Source organism: Glycine soja, chromosome 7 (genome assembly GCF_004193775.1).
Source record: "Glycine soja cultivar W05 chromosome 7, ASM419377v2, whole genome shotgun sequence".
Taxonomy (NCBI): domain Eukaryota; kingdom Viridiplantae; phylum Streptophyta; class Magnoliopsida; order Fabales; family Fabaceae; genus Glycine; species Glycine soja.
The window spans coordinates 10731266-10749345 of record NC_041008.1 but is presented as its reverse complement, the minus strand read 5'-3'; the positions used below and the strand labels follow the sequence as shown (position 1 = coordinate 10749345).

The following is an 18080-nucleotide window of genomic DNA, read 5'->3' as shown; positions in this document are numbered from 1 at the left end:
TCAGCCTTTTAGAACATAGAGATGATATATAAGAAAATAAGATTTAGACATATATATAATCTTTTTTTTTTTTTACTGCAGACATATATATAATCTTGTGTATGTGTTCTTCTGTTATCTATTCATATATCTATTTACATCAGGAAAAGGCGAAAATTAAAGATGAAATTAGGAAACAATTCACATATCTATTATTAGGAAAAGGAAAAAAGATGATAAAATTAAGAAGCAAGTTAAGAGACATGTTTTATCTCGTTTTCTAATTCACAGAAATAAAAAATTCTTATTAAGTAGACTCCACTTGCTTTTTCTTCCTCTTCCTAGTTTTCCTTAACTAAAAAATAGCTAAGCATAATATTTATTATGTAAAAATATAAACATTATTAAATATGTAAAGAAATCATTTCCTTTGTATTAAAGATTTTTTCCTTCTCTATTTCTTATAACTCTAGATAAAAACATAACATGTGTGGATAGAGAAAAAAAAGGCTTAATTATATTTTTAGTCTTAATTATAATTATACAATTTTGTACTCTTAAATTTAAAAGAATTGTTTAATTAACTTTACTTCTTCATTTTATGATTTTTTTTCCTTTTCCTAATGTAAGTAGATATATGCATAGACAATAGTCAATAGATAATCGAAAAACATACAAGATTATATGTCTAAATCTTAGTTCTTATCTTCTTATATATATATATATATATATATATATATATATATATATATATATATATATATATATATATATATATATATTATATTCAAAAGCTTGACATCGACCAACAACGTAGACTGACATGTGTATCACTCGTCTATTTGATCTTGTTTTCACTTTCCCCGTGATTTCCTATTGTCAATATTCTGGAAGTGTTATACATATTTTAAGAGGTCAAAGATTAAACTTGTCAAAGACTCAAAAATAAAATAAAAGTCCATTCAAAGAAATAAAATGATGTTTTAGTTATGCATACTAATTTTTTATTATTAATATTCAAATTAGATATTTTTTACCACAAGTGCCTTTTTATATTTTTCATTTTAATTACTTACATATCAGTGCATCACCATGCCGCGTTTCATGTTAGGGAAAAAATAATTTTTAAACAATCTTGAGTTGATAAATGATGTAATATAATAAGAAAAAAGATTAAAAAAAATTATTAACTGAATGTTTAATTTTTTTTATCAAAATATAATCACTTTTATATTTTTTAATTCTTTCATTTTGAATACTTAACATGATCATGGGCGTTTGAGCACAGCACAAGTTACGTAAAAGCCATAGAGTGACTGAGAGCACTAGCATAGTCGCATTGCATGTCAAAATGGCCTCGTCAACACTCTTTTTGGCTTTTCTTACTTGGCTGATTTTCAGAATTCAAGGCCATTGACTTGGTCTTCAAAATTGAAATGCTCTTTCGTTTTTATTTTATCATTTTGAATACTTACATGACCATAGTATGCGAATGGGTTTTTCCACATTTTTACTCCCTCTTCTCGTTTCTCTAATTTTCCATAATTTTCAGCACTCATCTTCATTCTCCCTCTCCGTGGAGAAATTCAAAGAAGATGTAATAGTGTCATCACCAAAGGGCAAATTCACTGCTGGGTTTTACCCTGTAGGGGATAACGCATACTGCTTTGCCATATGGTACACACAACCACCTCACACCCTTGTTTGGATGGCCAACCGGGACCAGCCGGTCAACGGAAAACGCTCTACCCTTTCCCTTCTCACTACCGGTAACCTCGTACTAACCGATGCCGCTCAGTTCATGGTATGGTCCACAAACACCGCCACCTCATCCAAACAAGTCCAGTTACATTTCTACGATACCGGTAACCTCGTTCTCCTCGACAACTCCGACAACGTTGTTGTTCTGTGGCAAAGCTTCGATTACCCAACGGACACGCTTCTTCCTGATCAAACTCTCACCAAGAACTCCAACCTTATTTCCTCGAGAAGCGGAACCAACTATTCTTCTGGTTTCTACAAGCTCTTCTTCGACTCCGATAATGTTCTCCGCCTCATGTACCAAGGTCCACGTGTTTCAAGCGTTTACTGGCCAGACCCTTGGCTTCTTAACAATAATTTAGGTATTGGTGGTACGGGTAATGGTAGAACCTCTTACAACGATAGCAGGGTTGCTGTACTAGATGAGTTTGGCCACTTTGTTTCTTCGGATAACTTCACTTTCAAAACAAGTGATTATAGGACGGTGCTCCAACGTAGATTGACGCTTGATCCCGACGGTAGCGTGAGGGTGTACAGCAAGAACGATGGAGAAGACAAGTGGTCCATGTCAGGGGAATTCAAGTTACATCCCTGTTATGCTCATGGGATTTGTGGATCCAATAGTTATTGCAGATACGAGCCAACAACCGGTAGAAAGTGTTTGTGTCTTCCAGGTATAAGAGGAAAATTATGGGCTCAATGATAAGTGTCTTTTATTAGGGGAGAAATTTTTCATGTTTGGGAATCATTCTTAATAAAAAAAAGTAAAATTTTTACATTTTCGTGTGAAAGTTTTTATGAAAAATTGATTAAAAACATTTTCAAGAAAATATTATTTCTTAAAAATGTTATTTTAAAATGCATATTAAACCTTCAACCTATGATTTTTGAAAAATTAAAAATTTCTCTCCTATCAAAGTCCCTTTAATGTAAAATGAAACTTTGTTCAATAAGTTTCAATTTATGTGTCATTTTAATTTCTTGATATATTTTTTATTCCTATAAATCAAATAATATTAAAAATTTATAATAACTTAGACAACTTTTTCAATTCACATTGAGACTTTCTTGATATCTTTTACTATAAAATCATATTATTTTCTTTTTTTAAAATATTTATTTAGAAATTTATCTAAACAGATCATACCTTGGTTGATAATCAAGACTGGTCTCAAGGTTGCACACCAAATTTCCAACATTTGTGCAACGACAACAACACCAAGTATGAGTCTCGCTTCCTGGGCATGTCCCTTGTTAGTTTCTATGGATACGACTATGGTTACTTTGCAAATTACACCTACAAACAATGTGAGAATCTGTGTTCGCGATTGTGCCAATGCAAAGGGTTTCTACACATATTTTCAGAGGAAAATGCTTTCTTTGAGTGCTACCCAAAGACGCAGTTACTAAATGGGAATAGACAAATGGATTTCAAGGGATCATTCTTCCTGCGACTGCCTTTGTCCCATGAAGAGTATGAGAACCCTGTCCAAAATAACGACAATGGCGGCTTGGTTTGTGGGGGAGAAGGTGGAGGAGCGAAACTACTGGAGAGACAGTACGCGGAAGAAAAAGAAAATGGATCGGTGAAGCTCATGTTGTGGTTTGCGAGTGCCTTGGGAGGAATTGAGGTTGTGTGCATCTTTCTGGTGTGGTGTTTCTTGTTTAGGAACAAAAATCGGAAATTACACTCCGGTGCTGACAAACAAGGCTATGTTATTGCAACAGCTGCAGGGTTTCGGAAATTCAGTTACTCTGAGCTGAAACAAGCCACCAAAGGCTTCAGTGAAGAGATTGGAAGGGGTGGTGGAGGTACTGTGTATAAGGGTGTCTTGTCTGATAATCGAGTTGTGGCAATAAAGCGACTGCATGAAGTAGCAAACCAAGGAGAAAGTGAGTTCCTAGCTGAAGTAAGGATAATTGGAAGGCTTAACCACATGAACTTAATTGGCATGTTGGGGTATTGTGCAGAGGGTAAGCATAGGTTGTTGGTTTATGAGCACATGGAGAATGGTTCTTTAGCTCAAAACCTCTCATCGAGTTCAAATGTTCTTGATTGGAGTAAGAGATATAGCATTGCTCTTGGAACGGCAAAGGGTCTGGCCTACTTGCATGAAGAATGTCTGGAGTGGATTTTGCATTGTGATATTAAGCCCCAAAATATACTTCTTGACTCTGATTACCAACCCAAGGTAGCGGATTTTGGCTTGTCTAAGCTACTTAACCGGAACAGCAACCTCAACAATTCAAGTTTCTCAAGGATAAGAGGAACAAGAGGTTACATGGCACCGGAATGGGTTTTCAACTTGCCAATCACTTCCAAGGTGGATGTCTACAGCTATGGCATTGTTGTCTTGGAGATGATAACTGGAAGGAGCCCAACAGCAGGTATCCAAATCACAGAATTAGAAGCAGCATCACATCATCATGAGAGGTTGGTGACATGGGTGAGGGACAAAAGGAGAACAAGATCAAAAATGGGATCATCATGGGTGGATCAAATCGTTGACCCTGCTTTGGGATCAAAAAACTATGACAGGAATGAAATGGAGATATTGGCAACGGTGGCTTTGGAATGTGTAGAGGATGAGAAAGATGCGAGACCTAGCATGAGTCAAGTTGCTGAGAGGCTCCAAAATCATGAACCCTATACGTGATGGTTTGAACAAAGAATAGCCATCTCTCCCATGTCCGTCACTTCCCTTGTTTATCATCCATGGTTCCAGCTCCTCTAATTTTTTGGTTGGTTTTGTCTATCATAAATTGTTTGTTTGTGCCTTGTGGAAAATCTTCAGTTGTTGTGCAGTTTAATGCTGCTGTTGTATCAGATTCTAGTGTTTGGCAACCTATGTTGTTACAGTTGCAGGAATTATTCTGTAGTAGTACCCCCCTTGTATTACAATATTTGCATCAATTGCAACCTATTTATTATGATACTGATACAAAGCATTTATCTCTATCGATAGTTAGATTTACCTAAGTTCTCTCTTGAAACTAACATGATAGATTCCATTAACAGGCAAGAACTTTGTTCAAAGTTTAAGTTTGGTCCCGACGCCTGAGAGCTTTAGAATTATTTAGTAGGTCCATCGGCAGTGACAAACTAAGGATATTATTCATAACATTTACAAATTGGTATAAAAAATAAATAATAAAAGCTTGCAAAATTGATAGTCTCTACCAAAGTCTCTTTCCATGCCATATCTAACATCCTCAGTTGAATAGAAATATGGTGCTAACTTTAAGTGGCCTAAATTAGTAAAAGGACATGCTCCCACTCTGAATGATACTTCCTCATAAAAAACAAACCATTCATTTTGAGGGAAGAAAAGGAGAACAAAATAAGAAAAAGAAATGGACAGAGAAAGACACTCAGGCTAAGGATGGTACTAACTAAGCCTCGGGTTAAACAGCTTGTCTCCATGTCAATAACTAAACAACTGTAGAGGATGTCCCATTTATCTAATTCATCTTTGAATAGAAATGGCATTCCCTGACCTTCTAGACATCTTCATGAGCTTGACTAGAAATCTCCGGTTGATTATCCAAGGGCATGTATTGGGCCATAATTGCCCTTATCTCAGAGTCCATATATCTCTGCAGAAAATTATTTTCTCATGTAATTAAAAGAGTTTAGGATGTCAATGCCCAAATTATACCTTTGTATAATAACTATAATATCAGGATAAAAAAAGACAAAAAAAATGATTGTCATTTAACCAAATTGCAAATCAGAAGAACATAACACATGTACTTGATCTGTTTAAAATATTTGCTACTTAGAAGTCTGAATTTATTTTAAGTTGTTTGTTACTTTTAAAATATTATTAATTGTTTTTAAAATTCTATTAGTATTTTGTAGTATGCTCACTAAATGGCATGAGAAAGTATTAATGAAGTGAAGGTATTGTATGACTTCATTAATTCTTATATAAAACTTCAGACAGTTATCTTGAGACACTATTTCATATGTGCTTCACCTAAACTTCTTTGTAGTGCTTGTTCAGACACTTAAACTTGATGCCACCAGACCCTATGTGGGCTGCATCTTGTTCATATATTGTACACCCTTCTTGGAAAAAAACCTTATATACCACTTAGGGAGTGCTGCATCAGCTTGTGACACTTTGGTCTCTAATTTTAACTGCTAAGTTGAATTTTTTTATATTAACCATGGTTAGTTGGCATACATGACACATATCGAGTATTGCAGTGTAACAATATTGTCTTAAACTAGGTGTATCAAGGAAACTCTCATCCTTCTTGACTCTAATCGAAGAGCCTTACGCCAATACAACATGCTACTTCACTTCAACTTTGGGAAAAAGGGATTTTTATATTTTGAAGACTATAAAATTGAAATTATTCAAATTAACATAATAGTTTTTTAGCTATCTGCCTTAAGGAATTTTTTTGTCGAAGCCACACTGTTAAAGGACAACCAAATCAGCAAGAATTATACCTGGATTCTGTACTTGTAAAATGCATATCCACTGGTACCAGCAATACCCAAGACCAGAATAACCATCCAAACAATGCCCCCACCAGCCACTGAAGCAGCATATTTACCTGCATATTTGTAAATGTAACGTGTGAAATTTGGTTAAATTATTTATTTTTAATACTCTCAATAGTTATGCAAATAGTATCAGCATAGATAGTTAGAAAGGACAGAATAAAGTTTAGAAACCTTTAGGAGCCTACATATAGGATAAATAGAGATGAAATGCCAAAGTGAGCACTATCGAGTGACAAGGGCACAGTCATGTTTTCCGTGAAGAATAATCTATCAAATTTTAATGAGTGCACAAAATCTGCTAATGAAGTAAGGCAGTCTTAAAAAGTGGCATACAAAAAGAATTAGAAAAACTTAAAAAAATAAATAAAAAAAACCCTCACCAATACACATGTCATTTTCTCGCGTGTAGAACAAATCATCACTACACGTGCATTCATAACTTCCCCAGGTATTTTTGCATTGGCACTCTGGGCACTGGCACACCAATTTCTCTTTGCACTCATCCACATCTACAACATAATCAAAACGAAAAATATTAAGAGAAAAAACCTTGTCAGATTTGCAGAATAGCTAACTATATGATCACATTCAAGCATTCTGAAAAAGTTCATTAAGATAAGTAAACTTCTCTGATGTATTTTTCATTCAAAGGGAGGTACCAGAAGAGTAATGTTCTACATATATCCTCTTACACTAACCTATTGATTCTCCAAATACCAAATAAAACATTAAGTGAAATGTAAATATATTTGATATCTTGGAAACATAAGAAACAACATTCAAATATTCAATACCTTCTTTATCAAATAAGTTTGGAGGTTTTATAGGAAGATGTTGTAGGAAGATTTAGAATTATTTGTATTAGAACAGTTCAAACAAATTTTGGACGTCAATGTACCTTCACAGGAGTGGACACCATCACCCCTGAATCCAGGTGGACACTTGCAACCTTTTGTGTGGTCATCCTGCATAATCATTTAAGCAACAAGGAAACATTTATCAGCATTAAAAAAGAAAAAGAGCATACAAGCAAGATCATGTAAAAGAGGAAGCAAAGGATTACTTACAATACAAGCAGAGTAGGACCTGCTTCCTTGGGTTTCCTTCCAACAACCTCCATTGTTGATTGCACACCTCAAGGCGCCTGTAGCTGCTTAGAAATACAAATATGTAAAGGTGGGTTTATGTTTTGAAATTTATAGCATGGAGATGACTTGATGAAGCAAATAATCTAGATTAAAGAAAGTGATTTACCTTCACAGTGGGTGTATCCATCCCCAACAAACTGCACATTTTGTATAATAGGGCATTCACATACTCTTCCTCTGAAAGTGTCCTATAATTGGGAAAACAATTAACCAGAAGAGCCTGATCCCGCATGTATTATAGTAATATAAACATTTCACAAAAATATGGCTGACACGATTGAGTTAACTAAATACCCTGCATGCAGTAATGTTAGCAGCTTTGTCCTGCCAACAACCACCATTGTTTTGCAAGCACTCATTTGTTTCCATGTCTGCAAAGAATAATCAATGGTACCTGATATCAATTCTTTTATCCAAAATAAGGGAAGATAACGCACATTACACATTGCCAGGTGAAAGATGAGTTGCTTGTAAAAGGCACATAACTAAGGAGGTAGATGAGATTTAATTTTTTGATCTTCTCCTAGGATTTTTGGTAGGTAGGGGGAGAAAAGAAGAAATGGAAAAAGGACCTGGAGTTAAACAAATTGATGGCTCAGTGGTCTCTTGGAAACCTGAACAGATTGCCTTGAGTACTGCTGCTTTTGACAGCTTACCTAAAAGCAGTTAAAAATAAAAATTATACAGCAGAACAAAGATAAAAAAAACCATCAAGATGTCCAGAAAGTTTGTCTCAGACCTCTATATTGTCTGCTGTTTATAATAAGAGTAGGTAGTATAGTAACATCCCCACGATCGTTGTTGCCAATCTGAAACCAAAGTCATAAACCAACAGAATGGCCTAATTAGAGAACAAGAACAACCCTAATAGAATGCCATCAGAATTAAGAATTTCTCCTCCTGTAAGACCAACCTGTGCATCCTGTTCAGCATTAAGAACAGGGTTGTCGGCATTTGCACTAGGATTTCCAACACAATCTTTAATTTCCTTCAAATCAACACCTGTAAAGTATATGGGGAAAGAGTGAACAAGCAAGCAGCATACCCCAACTTAGAATAATGTAACAACATTTCCTCCAGCAAATTTGAGATAACAAATGAGAAGTTTACTTAAATTTATGCCAAAAGATAAAGAAAGATTATAGCTATGACTTGATTTTTATGTTGATTTTGAGGATAATGGAAGTGATATTTGTATAATGAAGATACAAATTTGCTTTTGTTTCACATATACACAAAAGCTCCAGCATTTGAAAAAACCGTGAAACTTCTTAAAGCAATGACAAGAGAACTAAAATCAATAGTTACATTATCATATTGTGCCAAAGAAAAAGCATTGTATGATTTTTCTTAATACATCATAGATTGGTAAAGTTTTGCCATACACTCAAAATAAAACAGCAAAGAGAAACACAAGCCCACTGCAAAGTATGTTCCAAGAAACATGCAGTATCCAACATACCAAGAGATTTAATAACTTGATCTGAGCATTCTTCAGTGTACTTATTCTCTCTCATTGGGCAGCGGATTGAAAAGTCAGTCACGTAGTCCCACCATTGCCAAGGCTTTCCACTTTCATTTGCCACTTTAAAGAAGCATGCTTGACGTAAGTTTTGGATAACAACATCTCTACCATTGTACCCTCTTTGGAAATGTAATTCAGGATCTGGTGCACAGTACCTCCCATTATTTATGCACTGGGACTTGCACTGTTGGCTTAATATAAATGCTTCTGGGCAATACCAAGTTATATAGTGAGGGGTGAACTTTGTAAACCCTTTCTGCTCAAGTAACTGAGCTGCACCTTTAAAGCTCTTGACAAAGTTAATTTCACTTTCACACTTTGGTCCACACTCATCATTGCTACTTGTCCAAAACTCATACTCAACTCTCTCATCAGGATGTGGAAGAGCCTCTCTCCAATCAAGATTTACATTAACCATAGCCCCGCTAGAGAGAGCCTGCTTGATTTTATCCCCTAGTGATTTGCTGATAAGGGCAGAAGGAATGCTGATCTTCTCAATATAATCATCATCTTTAGCACCATTCCCTTCTTCAGGAGTGTCCATGGTGATCAATGGTTCTTCCCTGTTATCTGCAACAAGAATAGCTGCAGCTCCACCTTTCTGTGCATTCCACGCCTTTAAAGTGAAGTAGCAATCTACCAAAATAGAAAATAAATTTTACAGACTTGAGCCATATTATTGGAATATTTCTAGCAACCAATGATATAAAAAAAGTGGCACCAATCACCACACAATAATGTGATGAATAAAAGGTACCAAAATTTTCCAAAATCTGGCACAACAACTTCCATTGAACTTTACATCATATCAAGAGTCAGAGGACCTTCTAAGTTTGTGATACCTACTAAAAAACAGAATATTTCTAAAACTAATGTCTAGACACTAAATCGATTGATTAAGATCTTTTTTGTTATTTTCTTTTGTCACATCACCACCGTATCAATAGGAGACAATTGAACTAAAATATCATCAGCGATTGGGAAAGTTACCCCAAAGTATCCAAGTCATGCCATAAAGTGCATAAAAGAAAAGAATGCATTGCAATGCACAGAAGATTCAAAACTCCCAAAACTAAAACATTCCATGGAACTGTATGTCCAAGAAAAACTAATACACACCCCATTGTACCTGACTGACACTGTATTTCAGTACACATTTACCCTCTTAATAGAAAAGCCCATGCATATAAACAAAACAAATACTAAATAAACCACATATTTGACAAAACTTGTGCTTTTGAACAAAACTTAGATCCAGCTCCTTATATTCTTTTGTTGCAATTTTCTAATTACAATTGGAGTTTCACCCGGTTAATTTACGTAATAAAGGTTTACATTATGGTCAATATAAGTTATTGAAGTGAAACTCGAATTCTGGTTGGAGAACAATATTAAAAATACTTAAACTAAATCTAAGTTTTATCGTGTACTTTTTTTCCTTTGTTGGCATATTGGAAAACTCAAGAGTATTGAAAAGACTAAAGGGTATAGCTAACCTCCCCGATCAACAAGAACAAAGGTGGGGAATGTTCCTGGCTTGGAACTCAACGAGGCATCAAAGTTTCTACATCCATTCTGATTGGACTTGGGGTACACCACAGAACCAATCATGGTTCCACCATACTTGGGGACCCCAAAATTCCCAATGGCACATTCATATATACCCCTCAATGATTTTGGAGAAGTGATTTTCAAATTGTTCTTCTCCACAACAAACCTCCCCACACAAGACCCACAAAGCAAAATCCACACACACCATAAAAAATTTTGCTTTGCCCTCATTGTCATGTGCTGAACTCTTCCACTTCAATAGAGAAAGATCTCAATCAACAAAAAAGAAAAAGAAAATAAAAAAAAGGGAAATTCTGTTTTATTAGTCCAGTTAACAACAACACCGAAATTCAAATAGCTTAGCTAAGTGTAATATTATGCATGCTACGCTAAGGAACGAAACTCAGATTAGGAAAATGAAAATGGAGGCCAAAAGCAATGGCTTTAGTGATTGATACGTGGGAGAAGAGAAAATAATCCAAATCCAAAACCAAAAGGCGAAAGAAATGGACAATGGGGTGGACGGGTTAGTTACGTTCAACGATAATTGCAGTCATCACAATATATATATATATATATATATATATATATATATATATATATATATATATATATATATATATATATATATAACTTCAGATGATTTCAGATGGACTATGCTAACTATCCATTCCAAGTTTTTATTCGGTAAAAATGTAAAATGTGGTTTTGTTCTTTGTTAAAATATAGCTAGGTAAGTTTACATACTCGTTAATTTTTTTTATTTTATATTTTATTTCTTATTATAATTTTTAAAAATAGTTTATATCTTAATTTATTGATAATATGACATACATCTAAATACATTATGATACATATCACCTCAACATGATCACTAGGATACATTATTAGATAAAATAAAACAAAATTAGACAACAAAAAAATGGATCAATTTGGCCCATCCCAACGAGCCAACAAAACATAACCCGTAAGGAAATCAAGCCAACCTAGGCTAGATGACTTTTCACCCTTTGACTTGCGGGGCTGGATAAGCCATTTAACAACTCTAATTAAGTGAATATAATGCTTAAACTTAAGAATTCTTATGCAATTTTACCATTGTAGAAATTGACTTGACTATTTTTATATAACATTTGTTTATATAAAGTTCTTAACTATTCTTATGAATTGAGAGATAATTATAGGAAGCATTTTATACATCGTATCACTAAAGAAAAGAATCTTTAAAGTTCTTAAATCTCACATGATATTGTAAGGTCCACTAAAAGTGAACTAACTAAACAATTTTACTATGAGTGCACCATTGGACAAGTTAATACATGTGACAGTTTAGTCTAATTTTAACAAAGAAGCTTTTTTTTTTATATTTGTATTGTGTGTTTGGATGAGTATTAATAAAATTAACTTTAAATAAAATTGATTTTGGTTGTAATTAATTTTATAAAGTAACATGATTCATGTTTCTCAAAATTACCGAAGTAGACAATTAGCATCAAATTGCTCCAAGAGATAACATCAATGTGCATTTTTTTTTTAATTTTCAGGTTCTATCATCATTTCATCATTATTTATTTACTATGCCAAATTTATTTTATTTATTCTTATACTTTGTAAATAATGGGTTATATAACAGATAACAAAATAACACAGTAAAAGATTGGACAATCTGTAATTATATTGATGGAAGAAATGACAAATTACAGATAAAATAAAGATAGAATGTATTGATAGTGATAGCTATCAACCCAAAGCACTAACGGCTTCCTTCACCTCAAGGTGATCTCATTTCTCTCTCCCAATCCCAAAATCTCCCCTCTTATTCTCTCTTCCCTCCGCACACTAAATACTAACTACTTCACGTGCTCATCATCACCCTTTTTGCCAGCTCATCCTCTTTCATTCCCTTCCCACGTTTCCTCTTGTAAACTCTCCAAAGCTGGGGCTTATAATTCTCCTCAAGGCCCACTTCATTATTTTTGTTTCTATCAATACCACCCTCCTTAAATCCAGCCTTGTCCACAAGGCTAAAATCTGGAAATTGTCCTCGTATGACAGCATCGTCTTCCCAAGTAACATCCTCACTAGACTTATTCTTCCATTGAATAAGGCTATGAGGAATTGAGACACCCCCCTGTGTGATCAGCCTTGAGCCAATAACCTTCTCTGGATATATGTCATCAACAGGACCAACCTCTAATTCCTTGGGAAGTTCTCCTAACACAGAATAATTCCCAATAGCTTTCTTCAATAAAGAGACATGAAAAATAGGATGTATCTTAGACTGTTCTGGTAACTGTAACTTATAGGCAACTTCCCCCACTCGAGTTATAATCTTGAAAGGGCCATAAAACCGTGCAGCAAGCTTGGCATTAATCCTTTTTACCACAGATTGTTGTCTGTGAGGTCTTAATTTTAGAAAGACCCATTCACCCACCTTGAATTTCACTTCCCTTCTCTTCTTATTTGCATACGTTTTCATTTGTTGTTGTGCTCTCAACAAATGAGCCTTCAGCTGATTCAGAGCCTCGTCTCTTTCACTTAATTCCAATGCCACTGCAGCCACCTTAGTCTCATTACTTAGGAAACGAATGATACTTGGTGGTTGCCTACTATATACGACCTCAAAAGGTGCCCTCCCTATAGATACATGAAATGTGGTGTTATACCAAAATTCAGCCCATGGAATCCAATACGACCATGTCTTCGGTTGTTCAGAGGCAAAACAACGCAAATAACTCTCTAAACAACGATTAGTAACCTCAGTTTGCCCATCCGTCTCAGGATGATAAGCAGAACTCATGTTCAGTTGAGTCCCTTGCAACTTAAATAGCTCCGACCAAAAGTGACTCACAAATATAGGGTCTCTGTCACTGATGATGCTCATAGGAATCCCATGCAAGCGCACAACCTCCCTAACAAACAGTTCAGCAACAGATTTGGCCGTGTAAGGATGCTTCAATAATAAAAAGTGACTATACTTTGAGAGTCTATCAACCACTACCAAAACCGCTTCAAGCCCTCTAGACTTTGGAAGACCAGTTATAAAGTCAATTGAAAGGTCCTCCCAAATGGCATTGGGAATTGGCAAAGGTTGTAGCAATCCCCCAGGTGAAGTAGCTGCATATTTCTGTCTCTGGCATACATCGCATGCCCTCACAAAGTCCCTGACCCGTCTTTGCATTCCTGGCCAATACAAATTAGCTGCTAACCTTCTATAAGTTCTTAAGAACCCCGAATGACCTCCCATAGGTGTCTCATGAAACTCTTTCAGCAGCAGAGGAATAGAAGGTGAATTAGGAGACAACACCAAACGAACCTGATAAAACAAAATACCTTGTTGCACAGTAAAACCAGCCTTCAAATCAGGATTCATTTGAAGTTCTTTGACTATCTTCTGAAGCATTGTGTCCTGCCTGACTTCCTGCAACAGCTTCTGTCCATCCAGCCAAGTAGGATAAGACAACAACGCAGAAAATTCCATGTCACCATGACACCTTGACAAAGCATCTGCCGCCTTATTCTCTAACCCCGGCTTATATTTAACCTCAAATTGATAGCCCAAAAGCTTGGCCAACCAGCACTGTTGATCAGGTGATGTCAGTCTTTATTGTAAAAAATGTTTCAAACTTTTATGGTCAGTGTAAACCACAAAGGGCCTGCCCAACAGATAGTGCCTCCAGTGTTGAATAGCTAAGACTAAAGCCATGAGCTCCTTTTCATACACAGATTTTGTTAAATTGCCCTCTGATAAAGCTTTGCTAAAAAAAGCTATAGGCTGCCTCTGCTGCATCAAAACAGCACCAATTCCTCTCCCCGCCGCATCACATTCCACTTCAAACGGAATAGAGAAATCAGGTAACACTAGTACTGGAGCTATAGTCATGATCTGCTTCAGATGATTGAAAGCCTCCAGAGCATCTTTTCCCCAAATAAAGTTATTCTTCTTAGTCATTTCAGTCAACGGTTTAGCAATTTTACCATAATCCTTGATAAATTTTCTGTAATAACCCGTGAGACCTAAAAACCCACGTACTCCTTTGACATTCTTAGGTTCAGGCCACTCCATGATACACCTAATCTTCCCTGGATCTACTGCTACACCCTCACCAGAAATGATATGACCCAGGTAGTCAATCTGTTTACATCCAAATTTGCACTTTGCCTTATTAGCAACAAAGCAATGCAATTTTAGAACTGTCAACACTTGCTTCAAGTGCTCTAAGTGTTCAGTTTCATTCCGACTATACACAAGAATGTCATCAAAGAATACCAACACAAAGCTTCTAAGATAGGGTCTAAAAATATCATTCATAGTGGCTTGGAACGTGGCTAGAGCGTTCATTAATCCAAAAGGCATAACAAGGTATTCATAGTGCCCATTATGAGTCCTAAAAGCAGTTTTCTCAACATCATTTTCATGGACACGAATCTGATGATAACCCGATTTTAGATCTATCTTAGAAAAAATTGTTGCCCCATACAACTCATCTAGCAACTCATCGACAATAGGGATGGGGTACTTATCTGGGACAGTAGCTTTGTTCAAAGCTCTATAGTCGACACATATACGCCATGAACCATCTTTCTTCTTGACTAAGATTACTGGACTAGAAAAAGCACTCATGCTTGGTCGAATCATTCCCGCAATCAACAACTCTGTCACTTGTTTTTCAATTTCTTCCTTTTGGTGATGTGGATATCTATATGGCCTCACATTAATAGGACCATGCTCTGGGAATAACTTGATCTGATGCACCTGTTTTCTTTCAGGAGGCAGTGTTATTTTCTCTTGGAACACATCAAAAAATTGACCCAACAGTTTAGTCACTTCCTCATGCCCAACTTCTGATGTTGCCTCTACTTCATCATGATTAGTCCACCACCAATCTTCACCACCTCTCCTGTGTTTGTCCTCCAAGAAAGATTGTAAGCACCCTTGTCTCCCTTGGAACCTACCTTGAGATTACAGATTAATCATCTTTCCCTCATATAAAAACTGCATAGAAAGATCCTTCCAGTCCACTACCACTTTCCCTAGAGTACTCAACCATGATACCCCTAACACCACATCCAAACCTCCCAACTCCAGCACTAAAGCATCAACCACAAATGTTTGAGAACCCAAACTGATCCTAACTCCCTCACATAATCCTTTAGAAAGAACCTTATGACCATCTCCCAATCTGATCGTTTTAGCTGCCATAGGGGTAATTTGCAACCCTAAAGCAGTAGTTATTTCTGGGGATATGAAGTTATGGCTAGCTCCACTATCAATTAAGACCACCACTTCGATGCCGGCAATCTTTCCATCTATCTTCATCATGTGAAATTCCCCCATACTCCCCATCACTCCAATAATTTTGCATTCAGCTTCTACATCTTCGTCTTCTTCCTCAGTCTCCACAGTTTCGATGGAAACAATCTCACCTTCTTCATTTACCCCTTCACCTTCTCCCAAAATGAGGACACGTATTGAACGTTCAGGACATTTGTGAAGAGTGGGATGAAATTTTCCTCCACATTTGAAACACAGTCCCTTAGCTCGTCATTCTGTCATTTCATCATTTTGAATACTCTGAACTCCCTTCCACCGTTCTGAAACTAGCATGCGACGATCATTTTCACCTTTCTTTCCTGTCGAACTCAAAGATGAAGTGGAAATAAGGTTTGACGAAATTGAACCCGTTTTCTGCCCTGGGTTGTTCCAACCCGAATTTGAAAATCGGGTAGAATCTGTGTGGGCCTGATTTGACCCGCTCTGGAATTTGGACGCTTGCTCACCCCATTCGTTTCGGCCCAAACGATAACCCACCGACTTCTTCCCATAACGTCTTTCACCACCATCGTCCTCGTCCTTCAGCTCATCCTCAACATCCTTTGCCATCCTCATCATTTGCATACGATTCTGAGGATTTAAGGTTCTCACTCTCCTTCGAATTTGAACTTTCAACCCACTCATAAAGTACCCCAGGTACTGCTCCTCAGGGAGTCGTCCCACCTGTGACGACAAGAGTTCAAACGCTTCGACAAATTCTTCCACACTCCCTATTTGTCTCAACGTCGACAATTCTTCAAAAGGATTCTCTAACCGCCTCCCACCGTAACGGGCGATCAACGCTCATTTCAGTTTCTCCCACGATAACTCGTCCTCCGTTTCCATCAAAAGATTGAACCAGTGAACGGTTGAACCTTCCATGCTTAGGCGCGCCAATTTCACACGCATCTCCTCCGATGTGTTTTGAACATCAAAGTAGATCTCAGCTCGTGTAATCCACGCTACTGGGTCCTCTCCTTCAAACAATGGAAGCTTCACCTTTTTCCCTGCAAGACGAGACTCACTATGTGATGAATCACCCGTAGAGTCCTCCTGCCTCGCTGTCTTCTTCCCCATCTGTTTGCTTAATTCTGTCATGATCGCACTCTGCTGTTGCATTTGTTGCGCATGTTGTTGCATTTGCAAAGCAAGCTCCTGCAGCGTCATCGTCACGTTTTCAACCTGAGTTTCCAAAGCTTCAAGTCGGTCACCCATCCTTGTCATGAACAATCTCTGTCACAGAGAGCGATTTCAAATCCGGCAGGTCGGACCAATTGATGGGTTATATAACAGATAACAAAATAACACAGCAAAAGATTGGACAATTTGTAATTATATTGATGGAAGAAATGACAAATTACAGATAAAACAAAGATAGAATGTATTGATAGTGATAGCTATCAACCCAAAGCACTAACGGCTTCCCTCACCTCAAGGTGATCTCATTTCTCTCTCCCAATCCCAAAATCTCCCCTCTTATTCTCTCTTCCCTCCGCACACTAAATACTAACTACTTCACGTGCTCCCCATCACCCTTTTTGCCAGCTCATCCTCTTTCATTCCCTTCCCACGTTTCCTCTTGTAAACTCTCCAAACCTGGGGCTTATAATTCTCCTCAAGGCCCACTTCATTATTTTTGTTTCTATCAGTAAAAATAGAAAAAGTCAAATAGATGGTATGAATTGGATTTTGAAAAAGTAAACAAAAAAGAAAAGTTGAAAAGTTAATTCAATTCCAGCATACTTTTCAAAGTGGAATATGTGGCGTCAATTGTGATACAGACTTCTATTTGCACATAACTTGGTAGAAACTAGCAGCTTTTTCCATATAGGAAGGTTCATCGTGGACTTGTAATTGAGAGCGTGATCCAAGGTTGATTGGTAGTCTTAGTACACCTTCTGGTCTGTCTGGAATTTACTAATAATATAACATTTGCATACCTAAAAATATCAATCTCAACACGCTGTTAAATTTCTTACTATCTATAAAAGAAGTATAAAAACAACTTAGTAAAAAAGTGGTTCAATAATTAATCACCTCTAGATGTTGAAAATACTAACTAATAGTCCAAATTTCAATCAGTAATGAGCGAGAAGAATAAAATTTAAACGAAGATAAATTTGTCATAAGTGAATGTTAAACATAATAACACATCAAGATTTTGTAAAACCATATATCTACATATCACTATATCTACAAAATTGTTGTCATAATTTGAAGGATGAATATGTACGAATAACTAATTTATGATAAAATTTGTAATTATAGAAGAGAGAAAGGGGG

At 36.4% G+C, this 18080-nt stretch overlaps 2 protein-coding genes across 2 annotated transcripts; one reads left to right on the top strand and one right to left on the bottom strand.

The window, feature by feature from the left end:
• Window positions 1-1468: 1468 nt before the first annotated feature.
• Window positions 1469-4697, top strand: LOC114418725 (putative receptor protein kinase ZmPK1). The gene is made up of 2 exons (XM_028384207.1): window positions 1469-2414; window positions 2881-4697. The coding sequence occupies exons 1-2, from the start codon at window positions 1472-1474 to the stop codon at window positions 4395-4397; spliced, it is 2460 nt and encodes an 819-aa protein (XP_028240008.1). The 5' UTR covers window positions 1469-1471; the 3' UTR covers window positions 4398-4697.
• Window positions 4698-4905: 208 nt separating this feature from the next.
• On the bottom strand, window positions 4906-10714 carry LOC114420347 (vacuolar-sorting receptor 1-like). Its single transcript, XM_028386264.1, has 12 exons — window positions 10429-10714; window positions 8870-9568; window positions 8321-8409; window positions 8147-8216; window positions 7980-8063; window positions 7702-7778; window positions 7514-7595; window positions 7327-7409; window positions 7158-7224; window positions 6640-6768; window positions 6203-6309; window positions 4906-5337 (listed from the first exon to the last, which is right to left on the bottom strand). Exons 1-12 carry the CDS (start codon window positions 10712-10714, stop codon window positions 5242-5244), a joined length of 1869 nt encoding a protein of 622 aa, XP_028242065.1. The 3' UTR covers window positions 4906-5241.
• Between the last annotated feature and the right edge of the window lie 7366 nt (window positions 10715-18080).